This window comes from Babylonia areolata, chromosome 23, assembly GCF_041734735.1.
Source record: "Babylonia areolata isolate BAREFJ2019XMU chromosome 23, ASM4173473v1, whole genome shotgun sequence".
Classification (NCBI taxonomy): domain Eukaryota; kingdom Metazoa; phylum Mollusca; class Gastropoda; order Neogastropoda; family Buccinidae; genus Babylonia; species Babylonia areolata.
This window is the reverse complement of record NC_134898.1, coordinates 47693439-47713438: the sequence shown is the minus strand read 5'-3', so window position 1 is coordinate 47713438 and position 20000 is coordinate 47693439. Positions and strand designations below refer to the sequence as shown.

The following is a 20000-nucleotide window of genomic DNA, read 5'->3' as shown; positions in this document are numbered from 1 at the left end:
AGTCACTTTCTTCTTATTCTTCTTCTGCGCTCGTGGGCTGCAACTCCCACGTTCACTCGTATATACGTGAGTGGGCTTTTACGTGTATGACCGCTTTTAACCCGCCATGTAGGCAGCCGTACACCGCTTTCGGGGGTGTGCATGATGGATGTGTTCGTGCTTCCATAACCGACCGAACGCTGACATGGATTACAGGATCTTTAACGTGCGTATTTGATGTTCTGTTTGCGTTTACACACGAAGGGGGTTTAGGCACTGGCAGGTCTGCACATATGTTGACCTGGGAGATCGTAAAAATCTCCACCCTTTACCCACCAGGCGCCGTCACCGTGATTCGAACCCGGGACCCTCAGATTGAAAGTCCAACGCCCATTCGGCTATTGCGCCCGTCGGAAAGTCCGTTTAAAAGCCGCCTTGTGTGTGTGTGTGTGTGTGTGTGTGTGGCCATCGGGATAGTTGTATTACTGTCCACTGTGTCCAGGGCTCGGCAAAGGAGGACAAGGGCCTCGTTCCCTCTTTCCACCGTTTCAGACTTTCTCAGCCGAAGTCACTCATTGACTCACACCTCGGAAGGTAAAGGAGGAACGTTCAGACGCTTATCTGCCAATACAATTATTTGCTTATTTATCATCATTGTTGTCTTATTTATTTTATTATTATTATTATTATTATTTCTACCTTTTTATATTATAATTATTATTTATTTATTTATGTACGCTTATCTATTATTTATTCACCTTTTTTTCTTTTTTCTTTTTTTCTTTTTTCTTTTTTTTCAAGGCCTGACTAAGCGCGTTGGGTTACGCTGCTGGTCAGGCATCTGCTTGGCAGATGTGGGGTAGCGTATATGGATTTGTCCGAACGCAGTGACGCCTCCTTGAGCTACTGAAACTGAAACTGAAACTGCCAATACAGTGTTCGTGAGGGTGTGGGTTCGATTCCCGCTCTTGCCCTTTCTCCCCAAGTTTGACTGACAGAATCTAACTGAGCGTCCAATCATTCGGATAAGGCTTTAGTAACCTGACAATTGAGCATATAATTTTTCACTGTAGCTTGATGAAGCCTTTTGTACACGAAAGTGTGTCTTCACAAGTGACTGAGAACGTTGATGTTTTTGACTTTTTGCATTCATCATCAGTTGTTTCGCTTGTCATTTTAACTTCTCTTTTACGAAGTCCTTTAAGTAATTTCCTGTAACTGTATTTAGAGGGGTTTTTTTTTTTCTTCTTCCAAATTTCACCCACATTTTTACCCTCATTTGCCCAGTTTCTCCCAACCCTCCATTCATCCACATCTCCCACCCCTTCTAACCGATAATACTCAGATGTATTCATAAATACTTTAACAAGATGTCTTCAATCACCGATATGTGTGACGGGACATTAAACAAAATTCCTTCCTAAGGCGATAAACCGAGGTCCCGTATGCAGCACGCACTTGGTGCAATGATTTGATATGGATACTTATATAGCTAGCGCCTATCCTCGGTCGGAGACCAAGCTCTGAGCTCTTTACAAACACGGGGTCATTTCCACTACAGGCTGCCTACCTGAGTAGAGCCGACTGACGGCTGCCACTGGGCGCTCATCATTCGTTTCCTGTGTCATGCAATCAGATTTCAGGCATGCACACATACACACTCAGACAGGAATGTAACATTTTACGTGTATGACCGTTTTGTTCATTAACCCCGCCAAAAAAATTAACCCCAGTAAAAAAGAAAAAAAAAAGGAAAAAAAAGCAATATATAAAAATGTAAAGAATGGTGTCTATTGGCAAAATCCTGTAAAGAAATCCACTCTGATAGGCACACAGATATATATATATATATATATATATATATATATATATATATATATATATATATATATATGCACGCACTCCAGGCCTGACTAAGGGCGTTGGATTACACAGATGTGATGTAACGTGTATGGGTTTGCCCGAACGCAGTGACGCCTCCTTGAGGAAGTGACACTGAAACTTGGGTGAAGTGGGGAAAATCAGAGTGAACTGCCAGACGGGCGCAATAGCCGAGTGGTTAAAGCGTTGGACTGTCAGTCTGAGGGTCCCGGGTTCGAATCACGGTGACGGCGCCTGGTGAGTAAAGGGTGGAGATTTTTTACGATCTCCCAGGTCAACATATGTGCAGACCTGCTAGTGCCTGAACCCCCCTTCGTGTGTAGTATATGCAAGCAGAAGATCAAATATGCACGTTAAAGATCCTGTAATCCATGTCAGCGTTCGGTGGGTTATGGAAACAAGAACATACCCGGCATGCACACCCCCGAAAACGGAGCATGGCTGCCTACATGGCGGGGTAAAAACGGTCATGCACGTAAAAGCCCACTCGTGTGCATGCGAGTGTACGTGGGAGCTGCAGCCCACGAAAGCAGAAGAAGAAGAAGAAGAGTGAACTGTCTTACCCGTGGACACATCACCATGCCGAAACGGGGCTTCGAACTTCGATCACAAGTGAACACTGAATTACAAGTCCAACGCCTATCCAGTTCTGCCACGGTACCATAATAATAATAATAATGGATACTTATATAGCACACTATCCAGAAATCTGCTCTAGGTGCTTTACAAAAACGCTTTGTTAACATAAAACATTACATCTATGTTACATACACACACCAAAATGTGACTACACACATACACACGCACGCACGCACACACACACACGCACGCACGCACCACACACACACACACACACACACTGCATACATACATTTTAACAATACATGTGTATCTAACAGCTACCCTAACACATACGCACACATAGGCAGGCACAAACTTACATAAACTCACGCACACACAATACACATTCATATACATGCATGTAGTTATGTACACATACATTATGTATACACACATAGTCAAGCACAGCTAACGCAAAGGAAGTGGACCTGCCACAATTGAACTTACTGCTGAGGGAAAAGGTGGGTTTTGAGACGAGATTTAAAAGATGCGAGGGAATCAGAATGACGGAGGTTATCAGGGAGCTTGTTCCATGTCTTCGGCGACTGAAAAGAAAACGATCTGTGTCCATAGGTCTTACTTCTGACGGAATCAGTTAAAAAAAGACCAATTCAAATGATTAGGGAATGGTGACGATGATATGGATTACTTATATAGCGCCTATCCTCGGTCGCAGACCAAACTCTAAGTGCTTTGCATACACGGAGTCATTTACACAACAGGCTGCCTACCTGGGTAGAGCCGACAGACGGCTGCCATTTGGGCGCTCATCATTCGTTTCCTGCGTCCTTCAATCAGGTTTCAGTCACGCGCACCCATACTCATACAAACATGTAACATTTCATGTGTATGCTCATGGCCGTTTTGTTTATTCACCCAGCCGTGTAGGCAGCCATACTCCGTTTTCGGGGGTGTGCATGCTGGGTATGTTCTTTGTTTCCAAAAAACCCACCGAAGGCTGACATGGGTTTCATGATCTTTAACGTGCGTATTTGATCTTCTGCGTGCGTATACACACGAAGGAGGTTCAGGCAGTAACAGGTCTGGACATAATTATGTTGACCTGGCAGATCAGAAAAAAAACCACCACCCTTTACCCACCAGGCGCCGTTAAGTTACCGAGATTCGAACTCGGGACCCTCAGATTGAAAGCCCAACGCTTTAATCACTTGGCTGTTACGCCCGTCAACTGAGGGGACTGGATGGTGTTGTAGATGTGATCCCTAATCCGAAGCAAGTGGTGTGGTGGCGGCCCAGTGGTTAATACGCCCGGCCCGACTAGAAAGCGACTGTCCAAAGGTTCGAGTGCCAGGTTCCCCCTCCACTACACCTTGAGCGGTGGTCTGGGGGCCACTGCCAGCCATTCGGGTGAGACGTTAACCCATTCACCGCCAGTCAATCTAAAGTATAAAATTCCCTTGTGGAAAAAACACAGAAAAGACAGTGGCTAAGAATAGCTGGGGATTCCCCCTGCGATGTATAGAAAATAGGGTCTATCCTACCAACGAACATTAAGAGCAGTAGGTTTACGGATAACAGACCAATAAATGGTCACCTTTCTCTATCATGCCTGTACATAAATGCGAGGGGCTTGGCGGTGAAAGGGTTAAACGGAAATCCCGCGTGAAGCATGCATTTGAAGTTTGTAAAAAAAAAAATGATACACGGAAAAATTCACAGACTGCCCGTTAATGTTTGTTTGGTTTTGGTTTTGGTTTTTGGTTGTTTTTTGTTTGTTTGTTTGTTTGCTTTTGTTGTTGTGGTTGTTGTTTTGTTTTTGATAGAAAAACTCACTTTGATAGTAAAACAAATACACTTGCTGACAGAAGATGAAGAGGAAGAAAATGAGTGGCGCTGTACAGTGGCGAGGAGACCAACTCGACGTCCACACAGAGAAATCTGCTGTGACTAACATAGCACAACACAACACAACACAACACACTATCAGTATCAGTATCAGTAGCTCAAGGAGGCGTCACAGCGTTCGGACAAATCCATATACGCTACACCACATCTGCCAAGCAGATGCCTGACCAGCAGCGTAACCCAACGCGCTTAGTCAGGCCTTGAGAAGAAAATAAATAAATAGATAAATTAAAAAAAAAAAAAAAATAATAATAATAATAATAATAAATAAATAAAATAACATAAAACAAAACACAACGCAACGCAACGCAACGCAGCGCAGCGCAGCACAGCACAGCACAGCACAACAGAACACAACACAACACAACACAACACAACACAACACAGCACAACACAGCACAGCACAACACAGCACAGCACAGCACAACACAACACAGCACAACACAACACAACACAACACAGCACAACACAACACAACACAACACAGCACAACACAGCACAGCACAACACAGCACAGCACAGCACAACACAACACAGCACAGCACAGCACAGCACAACACAGCACAGCACAGCACAGCACAGCACAACACTACAATACACTACAATTATCCAACAAAATACAAAATACTCGTGGCGCCAGTCTGCCCGTCCGACAGCGAGCGATCTTAAACTGGAATTACTCATCGACACCACAAGCCAGTTCAGGTTTCATCTGCGGCGGATAGACTAGTGACTGGTCGCAAGTGGTGCATGGCGAAAGGAAATATTCAAGCTCATAACTGCAAAAGATACGACCGACTTAGTTAAATTGGGTCACCTTATGTGTTGAATAACACACTCTCTCTCTCTCTCTCTCTCTCTCTCTCTCTCTCTCTCTCTCTCTCTCACACACACACACACACACACACACACACACACACACTGACTGAAACCATTTATTGTCAGATTAACATTTTGTTGCACTGACATTTTGATAATCATTTGAATTAATATTAAATGAGCGACACAAAAAGAATCAAATAAACTTAAGAAACTAATCATATGAATATAATTTCTAAAAAAAAAAATATATATTTAAGAAATCAATTTACCAAATATCAGTAACATCAGTATCTCAAAAAATGTTTTATTTAAATCTACCTTAGTATCATTCAAAAACGAGTACCAAAAATATCTGATGGAACAATTATAAACAATTCTTGTATGCCATGTTTTGTTTGAGCTTCTAGTGAGAGCTTTTACACAATAACATTTTTCATTTGCTCTCTGAAAATGTGTGAACAGGGAAAAGAGCTCAGAAGTATTAGTGTATATTAACCCGTGTGTACATGCGTGCGTAAGCTAGTGCGTATGTGCGTGTGTGTGTGGGGGGGGGGGGGCGGGGAGGGTAACTGAGTTATATTCCATGTTATTTTTGTTATGTTTTGTGTTTAACTTTTATTGTTGTTGTTGTTGTTGTTGTTACTGTCTACAGTGTCCGTTACGAGGTCTCTCTTTTTTATTCTTTTGTGCGCGCGCGCGCGCGCGCGCGCGCGTGTGTGTGTGTGTGTGTGTGTGTGTGTGTGTGTGTGTGTGTGTGTGTGTGTGTGTGTGTGTGCATGGTGTAAAGAAGCTTTCAGTTTGTCCAGTTTACCCTCAATAAAACATTTGTTCATTTACTCTGCTTCCCTCTCATCTAGTCCCCCCCCCCCCACACACACACACACGCACCCGCCCCCCAAGCACCCCCCCCACACACACACACACACGCACCCGCCCCCCCAAGCACCCCCCACCTCCACCCCCCCACACAAGCACCCCCCCCACACACACACACACAAACCCGCCCCCCAAGCACCCCCCCCCGCCCCCCCCCCCCCACACACACACACACACGCACTCGCCCCCCAAGCATCCCCACACACACACACACACCCACCCACACACACGCACCCGCCCCCCAAGCACCCACCCACACACACACACATGCTCCCGCCCCCCAAGAACACTCCCCCACCACACACACACACACGCACGCACCCGCCCCCCAAGCACCCCCCCGCACACACCCCCCCCCACACACACACACACACGCGCACCCGCCGCCCAAGCACCACACACACACACACACACACACACACACACACGCACCCTCCCCCCAAGCACCCACACACACACGCACCCGCCCCCCAAGCACACACACACACACACACACACACACACGCGCACACGCCCCCCCCCCCCAAGCACCCACACACACACACACGCACCCTCCCCCCAAGCACCCACCCACCCACTCACACACACACACGCACCCGCCCCCCAAGCACCCACCCCCAGAGCTCTAGTTTGGAACCGGCCGAGGGCTCCATCACAGTGGACAGTCAGCCTCCAGGTAAGGTTCGAGGAAGGCTCAGCTTGTTGAGGACTGGACAATCTCCCATGGAAATATGAGCGTTCAGGGATTAAAACGAAACAACAACAAAGAATTCACACACACACACACACACACACACACACACACACACACACACACACACACACACACACACACACACAAACACACACACACACACACCAGTAAAAAAGGAGAAAAAAATGCTTCCATGTGTGTGTGTGTGTGTGTGTGTGTGTGTGTGTGTGTGTGTGTGTGTGTGTGAGAGAGAGAGAGATTAAATGAGCTGGGTGTGTGTGTATGCTCCGACGGACCACAATATCATTGTCATTTCTTGTAGCAGCAGCAGCAGCAACAGTAGTAGCAGTGTTGGCAGTGAAAGTAGTAGTAAAAGTATACTAGTAGTAGTAGTACAGGTAGTGATGGTGGTGGTGATTGTGGTGGTAGTAGTAGTAGTAGCAGTAGAAGTAACTTCACCATCATTTTGTTTTAAAAAAAAATCAAAAAGAAACAAAATAAAAATCCCTACCTGTAAACAGATCCACCAGATCCCTCCCTCTGGACCGGGACTCAGCACCCACAGCCGGTTCCCACGTGCGGTATTCCTGGACAACAGCCTGTCTGACCATCCGCGCGTCATCCTTCGTGACGTAGTCATGGGGGTCGACAAAGGCCTCCACCACTTTCTCGAACAGGTCCGAAGACACCCCCGAATCCACGCTCTCGTTCATGGCAGAAGCCATGGCCGTGACCCAAAAACTGAAAATAATACTCCCGTCCGACGACGTCGTTCCCACCAAGGCGTCTACAGACCCTAAAATGCTCGGAACCAGTCCTGAAGAAGGAGGCCAGGACAAAACTGCCGAAGGATCTTTAACGACGAAGTCCCCGTCTACCACCGGAAGCCAGGCGAGGCGGAAGGGACGGAGGGACCTGACCCTGGCGGAGGCAATAGCTCCAGCATCTTTCTCCCTCAAGCAGGCGACGAGAGCTTTGGTGGGGCTGCGGTCGGCGTCTGGAATCTTGCAACCCACTTGATCACCCAGCGCCTCCGCGAAGTCGAGGCTCCCTGACACGCGGTAACCCGAAGAGGAGACGCCTGTTCCACTTTCAACGATGATCCGTTGGAAGAGGCCACGGTTAGGGGGGTAGAGAGCGTGGTAAGTGACACAGAACGCGCCCGACGTTGTTCCGGCCAAAGTAACTTTTTCGGGGTCACCTCGGAAGTGGGCGACGTTCCGATGAATCCACTGCAGAGCCAGCCTCTGGTCCCACAGCCCCCAGTTCCCCGCCGCCTCCTCGTCATCCGTGCTGAGAAAGCCCAGAGCTCCGATCCGGAAGTTCAAAGTCACCACAACCACCTTCCCGTAAGAAGCCAAACTTTCCCCAGGCAGTTGTCTCCCTTCGCCAGACACAAACGCGCCACCATGGAGCCACACAACCACCGGAAATGACGCATTCTCCGAAGAAGAAGACGAAGAAGAAGTAGTAGGAGAAGGCTTCGGTACGAAGATGTTCAGGTGAAGACAATCCTCCGACATATTATTCCCAACGACTTGCCGTTGCGGACATGCTGGGCCGAAGCGAAACGCCTCCAAAGGCCGGGAGAAAGGTAGCGCTGGGCGAGGCTTGCTGAAGCGAAGCGGACCCACGGGCGGGGCAGCGTAAGGGATACCCCTGAAGATCCAGAGAGTGGACTCGGTGCCATCAGGAAGGGTGTGGGTTTCTTCAGTGCCAACGATCTCTCCCAGAGGCGTGGTGACGTTCACTCGAACAGTTTCTGCTCCGATGGTGGCGGGGAGAAGGAGAAAACCACAAAGGAGAATCACCGCCGTTGTGGTGGTGGGTGGTGTACGCCACTGCGGCGGCCATTTCTGTATGCTCCGTGTTCGTTCCACACGGCTGGTGTGGTGGTATACTGGAAAGCATTGAAAGGTCGCAAGAAAAAGAGTGAGTAACTGTTTATTGCTAAGGAGGGAGGGGTGGGGGGGGGGGGCGAAGACACAGGCGCTGAACGTATGCTTATACATCTGGGTTTCTACGTGAATGTAATTTAATTGTATTGTCCGTATATTCTGTGTAGATTCTTCAAGATTAAAACGCTATGCCAGTCTTGAATAAAAGCTAATTAAATTTTATTTTTGCATATTTCTTCTGTCATTGCTGCTGTGTGCGCATGTCAAATGATCGGTATAAGGACAAGCCCGGCGCTTTCTTTTCTTTTTTTTTTTTTTTTTTTTGAGGAAGTGTCTGGGTTTGTTCCAATGTGCCTTTTATTCACCTGTGTGCTAGCTGAATCGGCAGCATAAAGCAGCACTGACTTGAAGTTGTGTACCTTGTGAATGGAGAGAGTTACCACTCTATACTATTTGTTAATCACATGACTGTGGTTGAGGGGATTTATGAAGAAAGACGGTTGTACAGTTACAGCCAGTCGCCATTATTTGGGTAAGTGGACACGGCTTTCTGCTGTGTGTAGTGGACACCTTGATGTGTACACCATGACGTGTCTACATCATGATTGCTGTGTCAGGCTGTTTTTATGTGACCCTACAAACTTGTAAACGATTTCCATTTCTTAAGAAACGATCGAGAACGTTCTGAATATTAAGGCAATATAATTACATAGATTAGCGTAATTTTTTTTTTTTAAAATATGTCTCTCTGTCTATCACTTCCACACAGGGCTTTGGGATTGTCTGGGTGTGTCAGGGTGTTGGCAATAATCGAATATTTCTCGCAAAATTTCAAGACAGATTAATCAACTCGTACAAACAGGATTAGCATGCCCACGTTGAAGAGTCAGTAAAATACAATTATTGGTTTCTCTCTTTTAAGAACATTTTTCAGACAGAAAAATGCATTAAAGTAATAAGTAATAAATGGCACAGAACAAGCCTGGCTCGATTCAGACTTAGAACTTTAGGCCTAAATGCTAACAAAAAATGGTTCTCTGCTAACACGTTCGCACGGTCCCCTTGTCCTATGTGTGGTGCTTCAATTGAAGATGAAATTCGTTTCCTTTTTATGTGTAAGTATTATGAAGAAATTCGAAAGAAATGCTTAATTCTTAACTGTGAAAACTTAAAGAACATGAACCTTAACAGTATGCTTTTGATAGATGATGAAGTAAGAATAAGATCACTAGCGAAATTTATCGCCCTAACTTGGGAAGCCTAATTGTTATCGAAAAAAAACTCTGTCAGTTCCAGAGTTTATAATTCTGAATGATTTTGTAGAAAGTTGGGTGGTCGAGGTTTTTTTTGTTTTTTTTTCAAGCTTTTTTATTTTCCTTTTTTAATCTTAGTAATATGTTGTATCTTTTGATTTTGCTGTTGTTGTTGTTTGTTTGTTTGTTTATTGTTGTTGTTTTTTTGTTTGTTTGTTCGTTTTTCGTTGATTTTCTTAATACTCTTATCAGTGTGTCAGTTTCTCTGTGAACCGTCTTCATTCTTTTGTTCATTCATCGTCCCCCTGTGGTGGTGTGTGTCCATCGAGATCGATGATGACCATCGTCGTCATCCAGCAGGGGGATGGGGGGAGGGTGGTGGTGGGGGGGGGATGCTCATGAATCTATCTGTGAGTGCGCAGATGGCTGAATAGTCCAATCTGCGCACGAAATGTTCGCTGACAGTTGGGGCAGACAAAGACAGGCATATCATTGTCAGGGAGCTTGTTTGCCCGTGACTTTCTGGCCTGTCTCTTCTGAACAGCTGCAGCAGTCCTGTTGGCCTCGCACAACTTGGCGCCTTTGTGCACAGCAGCGCGCCATTTGTTACGGTCCACTGCAGATTCCTCCCAGGAGTCAGGGTTGATATCAAACGCTTTCAGAGAGACTTTCAGAGTATCTCTGAAGCGCTTCTTCTGACCTCCGTGTGATCTCTTCCCTTGTTGCAGCTCGCCATAGAAGAGCCTTTTGGGCAGCCGATGGTCTGGCATGCGCGCCACGTGTCCCCCTACCCCTTATAGGATTGTCACTGCCAATAAAACAATGTCCGTGTCTCTCTCTCCATTTATTCATTTCTATTTTTGCTGTTGTTGTTGTTATGTTTGGGGTTTTTTGGGGGTTTTTTTGTGTTCGTTTGTTTGTTTGTTTGTTTGTTTGTTGTTTTTTTGCATTTCCTTGATTGATATATTGATTTTCGTTTCGAGGGTAGGATGAAACAGGCCGAAAAGTGCTTATTTCTTTTCCCTCAATGAAAAAAAAAGTTTCGATTTCGATTCGATTTCTCTGTATGAATCAAATTTGAGTATGTTGGTAATACGAATGCCTAATTGCTCAGCAAGCCAATGAAATGTGTTGTACTTTCAATGCAAAGAACAAACAAAATGCGCTTCCTGAGTTAATAAAACAAGAGAAATTTCTTTATTCAGCGGCAAGTACTTTACATCCATTTTTGTTTTTCATTGCTTTCGCCTTCTCGTGTGTACAACCCGGTCCTCAGAGTAGTATGGAGGTTAACTCACTCAGTACAGCCAGTCCTCTCTTCTCCTCTACACAGACCCCTCGGATGTCCAGTGGGTGTATGAATGACCCAAGCTTTAGCTTCCGTCGTCAGAATTGTGGTATTCTTTGTCAACATTCACCTCTTCAGTATAAGAGCCTTCCGCTTGCAATATTTTGATAATGGTAATTGGGGTGAAACGCTGTTAACGTCGTCTCGTTCGCCGTTCGTATGGAGAGAGTTAATGGAATGAAAATAGAGCTGTTCTGTTTAATGGTAATAGAGAACTGGGAGAAAAGTATTGTACAGTGCTCCAGTCAGAAATAAACTGTTTCGTACTTTGCATTACTTTGCGATGTTTGCTCATCGCATTCGCTCTGATGGGTACACAAATATATCAATCATGCATGCATTCCCTGCCTGACTGGTGCGCTGACTTATGCTGCTGGGAGACATCAGCCGAAGCAAAACGTGGTTTAGTGTATATGGCTTTGCCCGAATGCAGTGGCACCTCCTTGAGAAACTGAAACTAAGCTGCCCTTGGTGTTATTTGTATTTGTATTTGTATTCCTTTTTATCACAACAGATTTCTCTGTGTGAAATTCAGGCTGCTCTCCCCAGGGAGAGCGCGTCGCTACACTACAGCGCCACCCATTTTTTTGTATTTTTTCCTGCGTGCAGTTTTATTTGTTTTTCCTGTCGAAGTGGATTTTTCTACAGAATTTTGCCAGGAACAACCCTTTTGTTGCCGTGGGTTCTTTTACGTGCGCTAAATGCATGCTGCACACGGGACCTCGGTTTATCGTCTCATCCGAATGACTAGCGTCCAGACCACCACTCAAGGTCTAGTGGAGGGGGAGAAAATATCGGCGGCTGAGCCGTGATTCGAACCAGCGCCCTCAGATTCTCTCGCTTCCTAGGCGGACGCGTTACCTCTAGGCCATCACTCCACTATATATATATTGAATGTTGGTGTGTGTGTGCTGTATTTTGACATAGCAGTAAAGGGCCTTGATAAAGACCAGTGGTCGAAACCGGTCGGGCATCAAACAAACTGTTTTGTTGTCTTCCTTTTTTCCATTGTTGTATTGAAACATGAAAAGGGAACGTGCATCTATCTGGATCCAAAACAGTCTAAATGCTCTACTCCCACTAGTCTACCTCGTGCGGTTACCCCTATACCCAACTAACCACTTCACTGCATCTCGAGGACCACTGCAATCCTTCCAGTCCAAGTGATCCTGCATCATAGTAGACGCATCCCTTGACGCAAGCTTCCTTACTCTGTCAAGGTCCAGGGAAATGTATGTCAGATTCAACTCGCATATTAACTTTTTAACGAGGTGCTGCCAACACGGTGTCTGTCCAAAAGGCATGAAGCTGTCCTTCCCTATGGCCGCCCTGCCCAAGTCAGAGTATCTGTCCCACTCTGTCACCACTGCCATAGAGGGGGCCCAAAAAAGGAAATCCTAACTCCGCATAGACTGCTATCTAGCCAAGGCAGAGGAAGAAAAGGCGACCATCCAGTCACTTATGTACAACATTCAACAATCAGTGAATGACTGTTTTTTGACAGTCTGATTCTTCACCACATTAGAAAACACACAGCAGAAAAGAAAAGGCTGAGTCACAGCACCACTGACACTCAACCAATACCATGTACACCCATCTCAAGGAAAAATAATCGACGCTTCAAACGCCGCTCTTCATCCAGGCCTCCACTCACAAGGCAGTCATCAATTTGTCTTCCCACAATCTCACGGACGCCCAGCTTAGTCTCCTCTCCCTCGGTCCTAAATTTTGTCCAACCCCTCTGACTCTCGACCACAACCAACTATGGGAGGACATCACAGAAGGCTGTAGAAGACTACGATTGAAAGAATTCTTCTACGATCCAACAGATTCCACAGATCCCAACGACACACCAAAGTTCTACAGACCCACTCACTGAAATCCACCCAAGGGATGAGATGGTGCACTGGAAGCCTTCTGCACCGTCCTGCAAAACAGGACTGATGGCTTCCGCAGCAGGAGGAAGATAAGTGACAACCTCAGCCCTGACCAACGCCGGTACAGGAAAATTTGCATATCCACAGCGGACGAGGGAGGGGCTATAGTGATTCAAAATGTCGATGAATATGTAGGAGAGGCCTCACGCCAACTTCAGAATACTGCATACTACACACCAGTGGAGAAAAATCCAGCTTCCACTATAGCCAAAAAGCCCAATGACATAATCAACAAACTTCACAGCAAGGGGTACCTGGATGACAACACATACAAGTGGGCCACAGTAGAACCTTCAGAAGTCATAACACACCAGTTCTACCTGTTGCCCAAAATTCATAAGACTTTGACCGATCCACCATGGCGACCTATCGTGTCAGGAATCGGCGGCCCAACTGAGAGACCATCAAAGCTGGTGGACCACTGGTTACAGAGCCATGTCCAGCGCATCCCAAGCTACATCAAAGACAGCACTTATATGCTGCACACACTGCAGGAATGGAACCTCCAATTTGGCCCCCCCCCCCCACACACACACACACACACACCCATCTGGTGAACATAGACGTAGTGGCGCTTTACTCCAACATTCCCCACCAGGAGATCATGTCAGCCATGCAGCACTACCTCTCCATGCCTCTGACAGACGCCTCCACCCCTCTCCCTCCAACGGCAGCAGTCCTCGAGTTGGCTGACCACGTGTTGAAAAACAACGTGTTCACTGTTGAAGGACAACTGTACCGCCAGTCTCTGGGAACAGCCATGGGGACGCCCATGGCCCCCTCGGCCGCAAATCTATTCATGGGGAGACTCGAGGAGAGAACCCTCCAGGACAGCCCAGTCAAGTTCCCCTCACAGTACTGGAATCGATTTATCGACGACATATTCCTCCTGTGTACAGACAGTGAAGAAAAACTTCAACAGTTCCTCCATTTCATCAACACAGTCCACCCCACCATCAAATTCACCGCCTCCACCTCAGAGACCAGCCTCCCCTTCCTGGACATTCTCATCAAGCTCCAGGGGGGTTTCCTGAGCACAGACTTCTTCTCCAAACCAACAGATGCCCATGCATATCTGCCCGCCACATCCTGCCACCCCAAACACGTTATCCGCAACATACCACAGGGAGAATTTTTACGCCTACAACGCCTGTGCTCTGACGATGACTGCTTCCGGGAGAGAGCCAGGACCATGGAGGCATGGTTCACAAGACGTGGACATCATCCCCGGCAGGTGAGGGAAGCAAAGGATAAGGCCAGACTGATCCCCAGACGGGAGGCACTGCGCTACAAGACAAAAAACAGTTTGGACAGAACTCCTTTTGTCGTCTCCCACCACCTCCTCAACTCCCCCTCCCTCCCCCCGTACCCCCTAGCGTCAGTGGCTGGCTGAACTGCAGGATTCAGTTCTCCACACAAGTGGTCGCATGCGCCAGGCATCTCCTACTGTTCCTGTGGTGGGGGAGCGCAACTGTAGGAACCTCCGCCCCCTGCCGATGCCTACCAGACTGCCCACTCCTGACCAAGAAGCCCCAGGCTGCTTTAAGTGCCACAACAGGTGCGTCATTTGCAAAGATCACATGCAGGAAAAAGACACATTCACTAGTGACACTACACAACAAACATTCAAAATCAAACAACAGGTAACGTGCGACAGCAGCAACATCACTTACCTACTGTTCTTGACAAATGCAAGCAAGCAAAAAATATTTGAGAAACAAGGAACACTCTCAAGACAAGATTCTACATGCACCACAATCTCATTAAACAACACACTGGCACCCTATTCACACGCCACTTAACCAATCCAACCATACAATCACTGACATGAAATGCATCATCATAGAACATATTCAAGGAACTTCACACACAGTCAGACGGAACAGAGAAAAAAGTGGATGGACAGACTGAAAACAGTGGCACCCCACGGGCTGACAATCGGGACAAATCGCCATCAAAGGGGGTTCCTGCGGTAGCGTTTCCTCACCACGAAAGGAAAGATTCTGCCTAAACAAATAGTAAAGAGTGGTAACTCTCTCCATTACACAAGGTACACAACTTCAAGTCAGTGATGCTTACGCTACCGATTCAGCTAGCACACAGGTAAATAAAAGGTACATTGGAACAAACCCAGACACTTCCAAAAGGAAGCACCGGGCCTGTCCTTATACCAATCATTTGACATGTGCACACAGCAGCAAAGACAGAAGAAATGTGCAAACACAAATTAGCTTTTATTCAAGACTGGCATAGCCTCTTTAATCCTGAATAAGCCACACAGAACACATGGACAATACAGAAATCTTTCCGAAAGATTCTGCCACCTGCCCCGGCCTTTGTGGGGTGATGACAACGATACCACATTGCTTCTCACAGAGTCGGCCATCTCTCTGTCTGTCCGTTCTCTACCCGTCTCTCCTTCTTTCTCCCCCTCCCCCCTCCCTCTCTCTGTGTCTGTCTCTCCTTCACACTCCTCTCTCTCAGTCTCTTCTCCCTCCCCAACCCGCTCCCTCTCTGTCTCTCTCTTTTTCTCACTCCTGCCATTATTTGCCCTTGTCTCGGACTACTTTACTCACCAGCCTCTCTTCCTCTTCCCCAGGCAACACTTCACACTGTACTATTCATGTTGCATGCTCTGGGTGCAGGTTTTTTTATGAGCTTTGTTCACGTATTTATTGTGGGTTGTTTTTTTGTTGGGGGTGGGTGGGGGGGGGGGGGGTTGTTGTTGTTCTTTTTTTGGGGGGGTTAATTCTTCTTTTTGCAGTTATTGAATGTTAATGTGTGTGTTGCATTTTGACATAGCAGTAAAAGCCCTTGATAAAGACCACTGTGTGCGTTTGTTTGTGAGTGCGTGTGTCTGTCTGTCTGTCAGTCTGCAGGTCTGTCTGCGTGTCTGTTCTGCTTATTTCTTTTACCACGATGGGAATGAAAAAAAAAATCCAGCCAACAGTTCTATTCAGCCACTGTATTTTTTTTTTCAGACGCCTCTTGTTGACAGCATATAGCAGCAAGTTTTATGGGCTGAAATGAAATGCGATCTTTCAAAGTCATTCAAATAAACTGTGTCACGGGCATATGACTTGCAGTCGTTCGGCACACAAGTTGCGCTATTTCCTGTTCTATGTTGCTTCAGTTTGGGCTAATGTTTGAAAAGGTGGGGGGAGGGGGGACGTGAGGGGGGGGGGGGTCCTGTTCTGTTTCTGTTTCCACCCCCCCACCCACACACACACCCCTCACGTGTGTGTGTGTGTGTGTGTGTGTGTGTGTGTGTGTGTGTGCGCGCGCGCTTTTTTGTATGTGAATACACACACACACACACACACACACACACATACACACACACACACACACACACAAATATATATATATATATATATATATAGATATGTGTGTGTGTGTGTGTGTGTGTGTGTGTGTGTGTGTGTGTGTAAGACAGCGGAAGTGTTCAATCAGCCATTTTGCTACCCGTGTCAGTACAGCGCGAAACGGTAACTTCATATAATTATGTAGCCGAGCGCTCAGCTGGTTAAGATGACTGCTTTACGTAAACTTTTACTTGCTCGCGGCGTCAGTTAAGCTGACATTCCTGTGTGTGCCTCCGCAGCAAGTTAGCGCTGTGTCACTACACTGTTTTCCTGAAATAACTTTGGTAAATAAACATTTGGCATGTCAAGCATAACACGATCTCATCGAACATACACAGTTACAGTTCAGAAACCGCCACCAGTTAGCAGACGACTTCTCAACGAACTGACAGCCGGATATGAGTCTAAGTATGGCGTCCAGTTGGCTTCAGCTTTCCTGGCCAATGAGCTATCCATCTATTTTTAAAGCAGCGTGCAGGCCCTCTTTCGTCTGGGGCTTTTCGTCACTTACAACGCAAGAAGTTGGTCATATGACGTCATGGTCAACCCACCACCGCATCTAGCTTTTCTGGGTTTGCACTGCCCTTCTTCGGACAACTTTTCAACAGAGTTTGATCACATCATTTTATTTGTACAGACTGAGTTTCAGTTTCAGTTTCAGTTGCTCAAGGAGGCGTCACTGCGTTCGGACAAACCATATACGCTACACCACATCTGCCAAGCAGATACCTGACCAGCAGCGTAACCCAACGCGCTTAGTCAGGCCTTGAGAAAAAAAAACAAAAAAACAAAACAAAAAAAAAAACAAAAAAAAAACAAAAAACAGGGGAATAAATAATAGATAAGCTTACATAAATAAATAAATAAATAAATAAATAAATGAATAATAATTATAATATAGAAAAAGGTAGTACTAATAATAATAGTAATACTAATAAAATGTTGTTTTTAAATAAATAAATAAATAAAATAATTTTTAAAAAAATTATAAAAAAATAAATAAATAAATAAATAAATAAGACAACAATGGTGATAAATAAGCGAATAAATGTAAAACATGAAGAAACACATTCACACCCACACCCACACATGCACAACAGAAATCCACCAAACATGCAGTTTCACAGATATGAAAGCACAGTCAAATACATATAAACGTACATGAGCTCCAACACACACACACACACACACACACATTACCTTGCACCTCCTCTACCCCCCTCCTCCACACACTCATTTCTAGTTTACGCTCCTCTACCCCCCTCCTCCACACACGCATTTCTAGTCTACGTATCGCAGCTTCCACGGCACACACACACACACACACACACACACACACACACACACTCACACACACAAACACACACTCACAGAGATGAACACTTACTTGTACAAGCACACACACATACGCCCATATCTCCCACCCCCAACCCCACACACATATATACAAAGATACACACACACACACACACACACACACACACACACACACACACACATATATACGTTCCAATATCCTGTTGCTCCCACAGTGTAGGCATGCATATACTCACATACCTCATCCTCTACCCCACCTCCCCCCGCACTCCCACCTCCTCACACACACACACACACACACACACACACACACACACACACACACACACACGTACACAGATCTCTCCTGACACTTGTGTACACTTACACTCTCGCGCATTCACAAACGCACTCAAAAGCACAGACCCACACATCCACACAAACACACACGCACAGAGGCTGCCACTGACTGGCCGCAAGAGGGATGGGAAAAGATCTCTGATGCCAAAAACGTGGCGTCTAGTGTGTTGCTCAGTCTATTGTATTTGGAAAGGCCCACAGAGACTCTGTTCCGTTTTGAAGAAATTTGCGCAATGTTGGTTTGGAAATGATGCCGATATTTGTTTGATTTGCAAAGCATCGTGCTCTACCTTTCATGTTAGACTTGCGGCCGCTCCCTCTCTCTGCTTTTATTTCTTTGAGGCGATCGATGGTGTGATGGCCTTGTACCTGTTCTTTTTGGTATTCTTTTATTTTTCTGAGGATTTCCGATTTTCCTAGATGTAGGCCGCTCGTTGGTGTTGCGTTACCAGCAAGTCTGTCAGCTCGCTCATTTCCCTTAACACCTGCATGTCCCGGGCAGTATGACCATGTGAGTTTTTTAATCTGAAAGTTGCGCATTGCCTTATGCCACTCTGGGCTTCCCATTCCCTTTTCAATTTTCTGTATGAGGTTCATTGAGTCGGTTAGAATCATGGCATGTTGGTTTCCGGGCGTATGGATGGACGATAGCCACTGGAGGGCATGTGTCGCAGCTTCAACTTCCATCGTTAGGCTGGAGGTTGTGACTTTGTAGGCAGCATTCTCTTCCCTAACTGTTTTTCCATTTTGTTTCGCAGTGAATCCCCAACCGGATTGGTCTTTGGTGACTGAGCCATCTGTGTATATGATGATGTCCTCTTCTTTACTGTTTTCTTCTATGAGTAGTTTCACTTCCGCATCAGTTTTGCCCTCTGGCCATTCCCGACAATGTCTTCCGAGAGTGGGTGAAATGGCTGTGTTGAATAGATGGTTGAGGTTTTCGGGGTTTTTCTCCCATTCTTTTGTTTCTTTCAGGTCTTGTAGTCGGCATACTAGCTGGATTGTGTCTTCTGCTTGCCCCATCCATGATCTTCCTCGTCCTAGGCGGCTGCCTTTTGGTTCTTTGACTGCGTCATGCAATGGGTTTTGAGGGTTTTCTAATGCTTTGAAGTAGGTCTTGACCTGTTCTAACTTGTTTCTGGCCTGCACTGAAGGAAGGTCAAGCAGGTATCGCATGGTTTCTGTGGGCGTGTCTTTTGTTGTTCCAAGGATCAGCCTCATAGCTTCATTTTGGACTCTTTCTAATTTTAGGAGGTTGCTTTGAGACGGTGTTGTTAGCCCAAGTCCGTAGTCGATCACACTGAGGACGAGTGATTGGTATAGCAGGAAGAGGTGGCGTTGTTCAATTCCTTTGGTTGCCATTGCTTTTAAGACTGAAAGGCCCTTTTTGCATTTGAGAACAGTATTTTCCGTATGTTTTCTGAAGGTCAGCATCCTGTCGAAGTGTATTCCTAGGTAGCGTAGGCATTCAGTTTTCTCGATCTGAATCCCATCGAGTGACCCAGAAGGTGGTGATTTGCTCGCGGTTCTGTTGTTGAGGGTGCACAGCAACGTTTGGGCTTTCGCTGGATTGATGGAAGATCCTGTGTCTTTGCACCATTGAGCAATATTGTTTAGTTGTTTCTGGACGGCTTTAGTTCTTTCCTGAGCATCTTTCGAAGTTTTGAAGACCAGGCCATCATCCGCAAGAGTAAGCACCCGAGCTATTCCATTGTTGTTTAAGTCTGCAAGGCCCTTCGTGTAGACATTGTAGAGGACAGGAGAAAGCGGAGACCCTTGTACAGACTGAATCAAACAACAAAAA

At 46.1% G+C, this 20000-nt stretch overlaps 2 protein-coding genes across 2 annotated transcripts in view; one reads left to right on the top strand and one right to left on the bottom strand.

The window, feature by feature from the left end:
* Positions 1-12611, bottom strand: part of LOC143297696 (fatty acyl-CoA hydrolase precursor, medium chain-like) — a 16523-nt gene extending 3912 nt beyond the window's left edge. Inside the window, exons 1-2 of the mRNA XM_076610117.1 lie at positions 12521-12611; positions 7251-8639 (exon numbers count right to left, since the gene is read on the bottom strand). Of these exons, the coding sequence (XP_076466232.1) occupies positions 7251-8639; positions 12521-12611 (1480 nt within the window). The remainder of the gene's footprint in view (positions 1-7250; positions 8640-12520) is intronic.
* A 1168-nt stretch (positions 12612-13779) lies between these two features.
* LOC143297695 (uncharacterized) lies at positions 13780-14568 on the top strand. Its single transcript, XM_076610116.1, has one exon. The coding sequence runs from the start codon at positions 13780-13782 to the stop codon at positions 14566-14568; it is 789 nt and encodes a 262-aa protein (XP_076466231.1).
* Positions 14569-20000: the final 5432 nt, after the last annotated feature.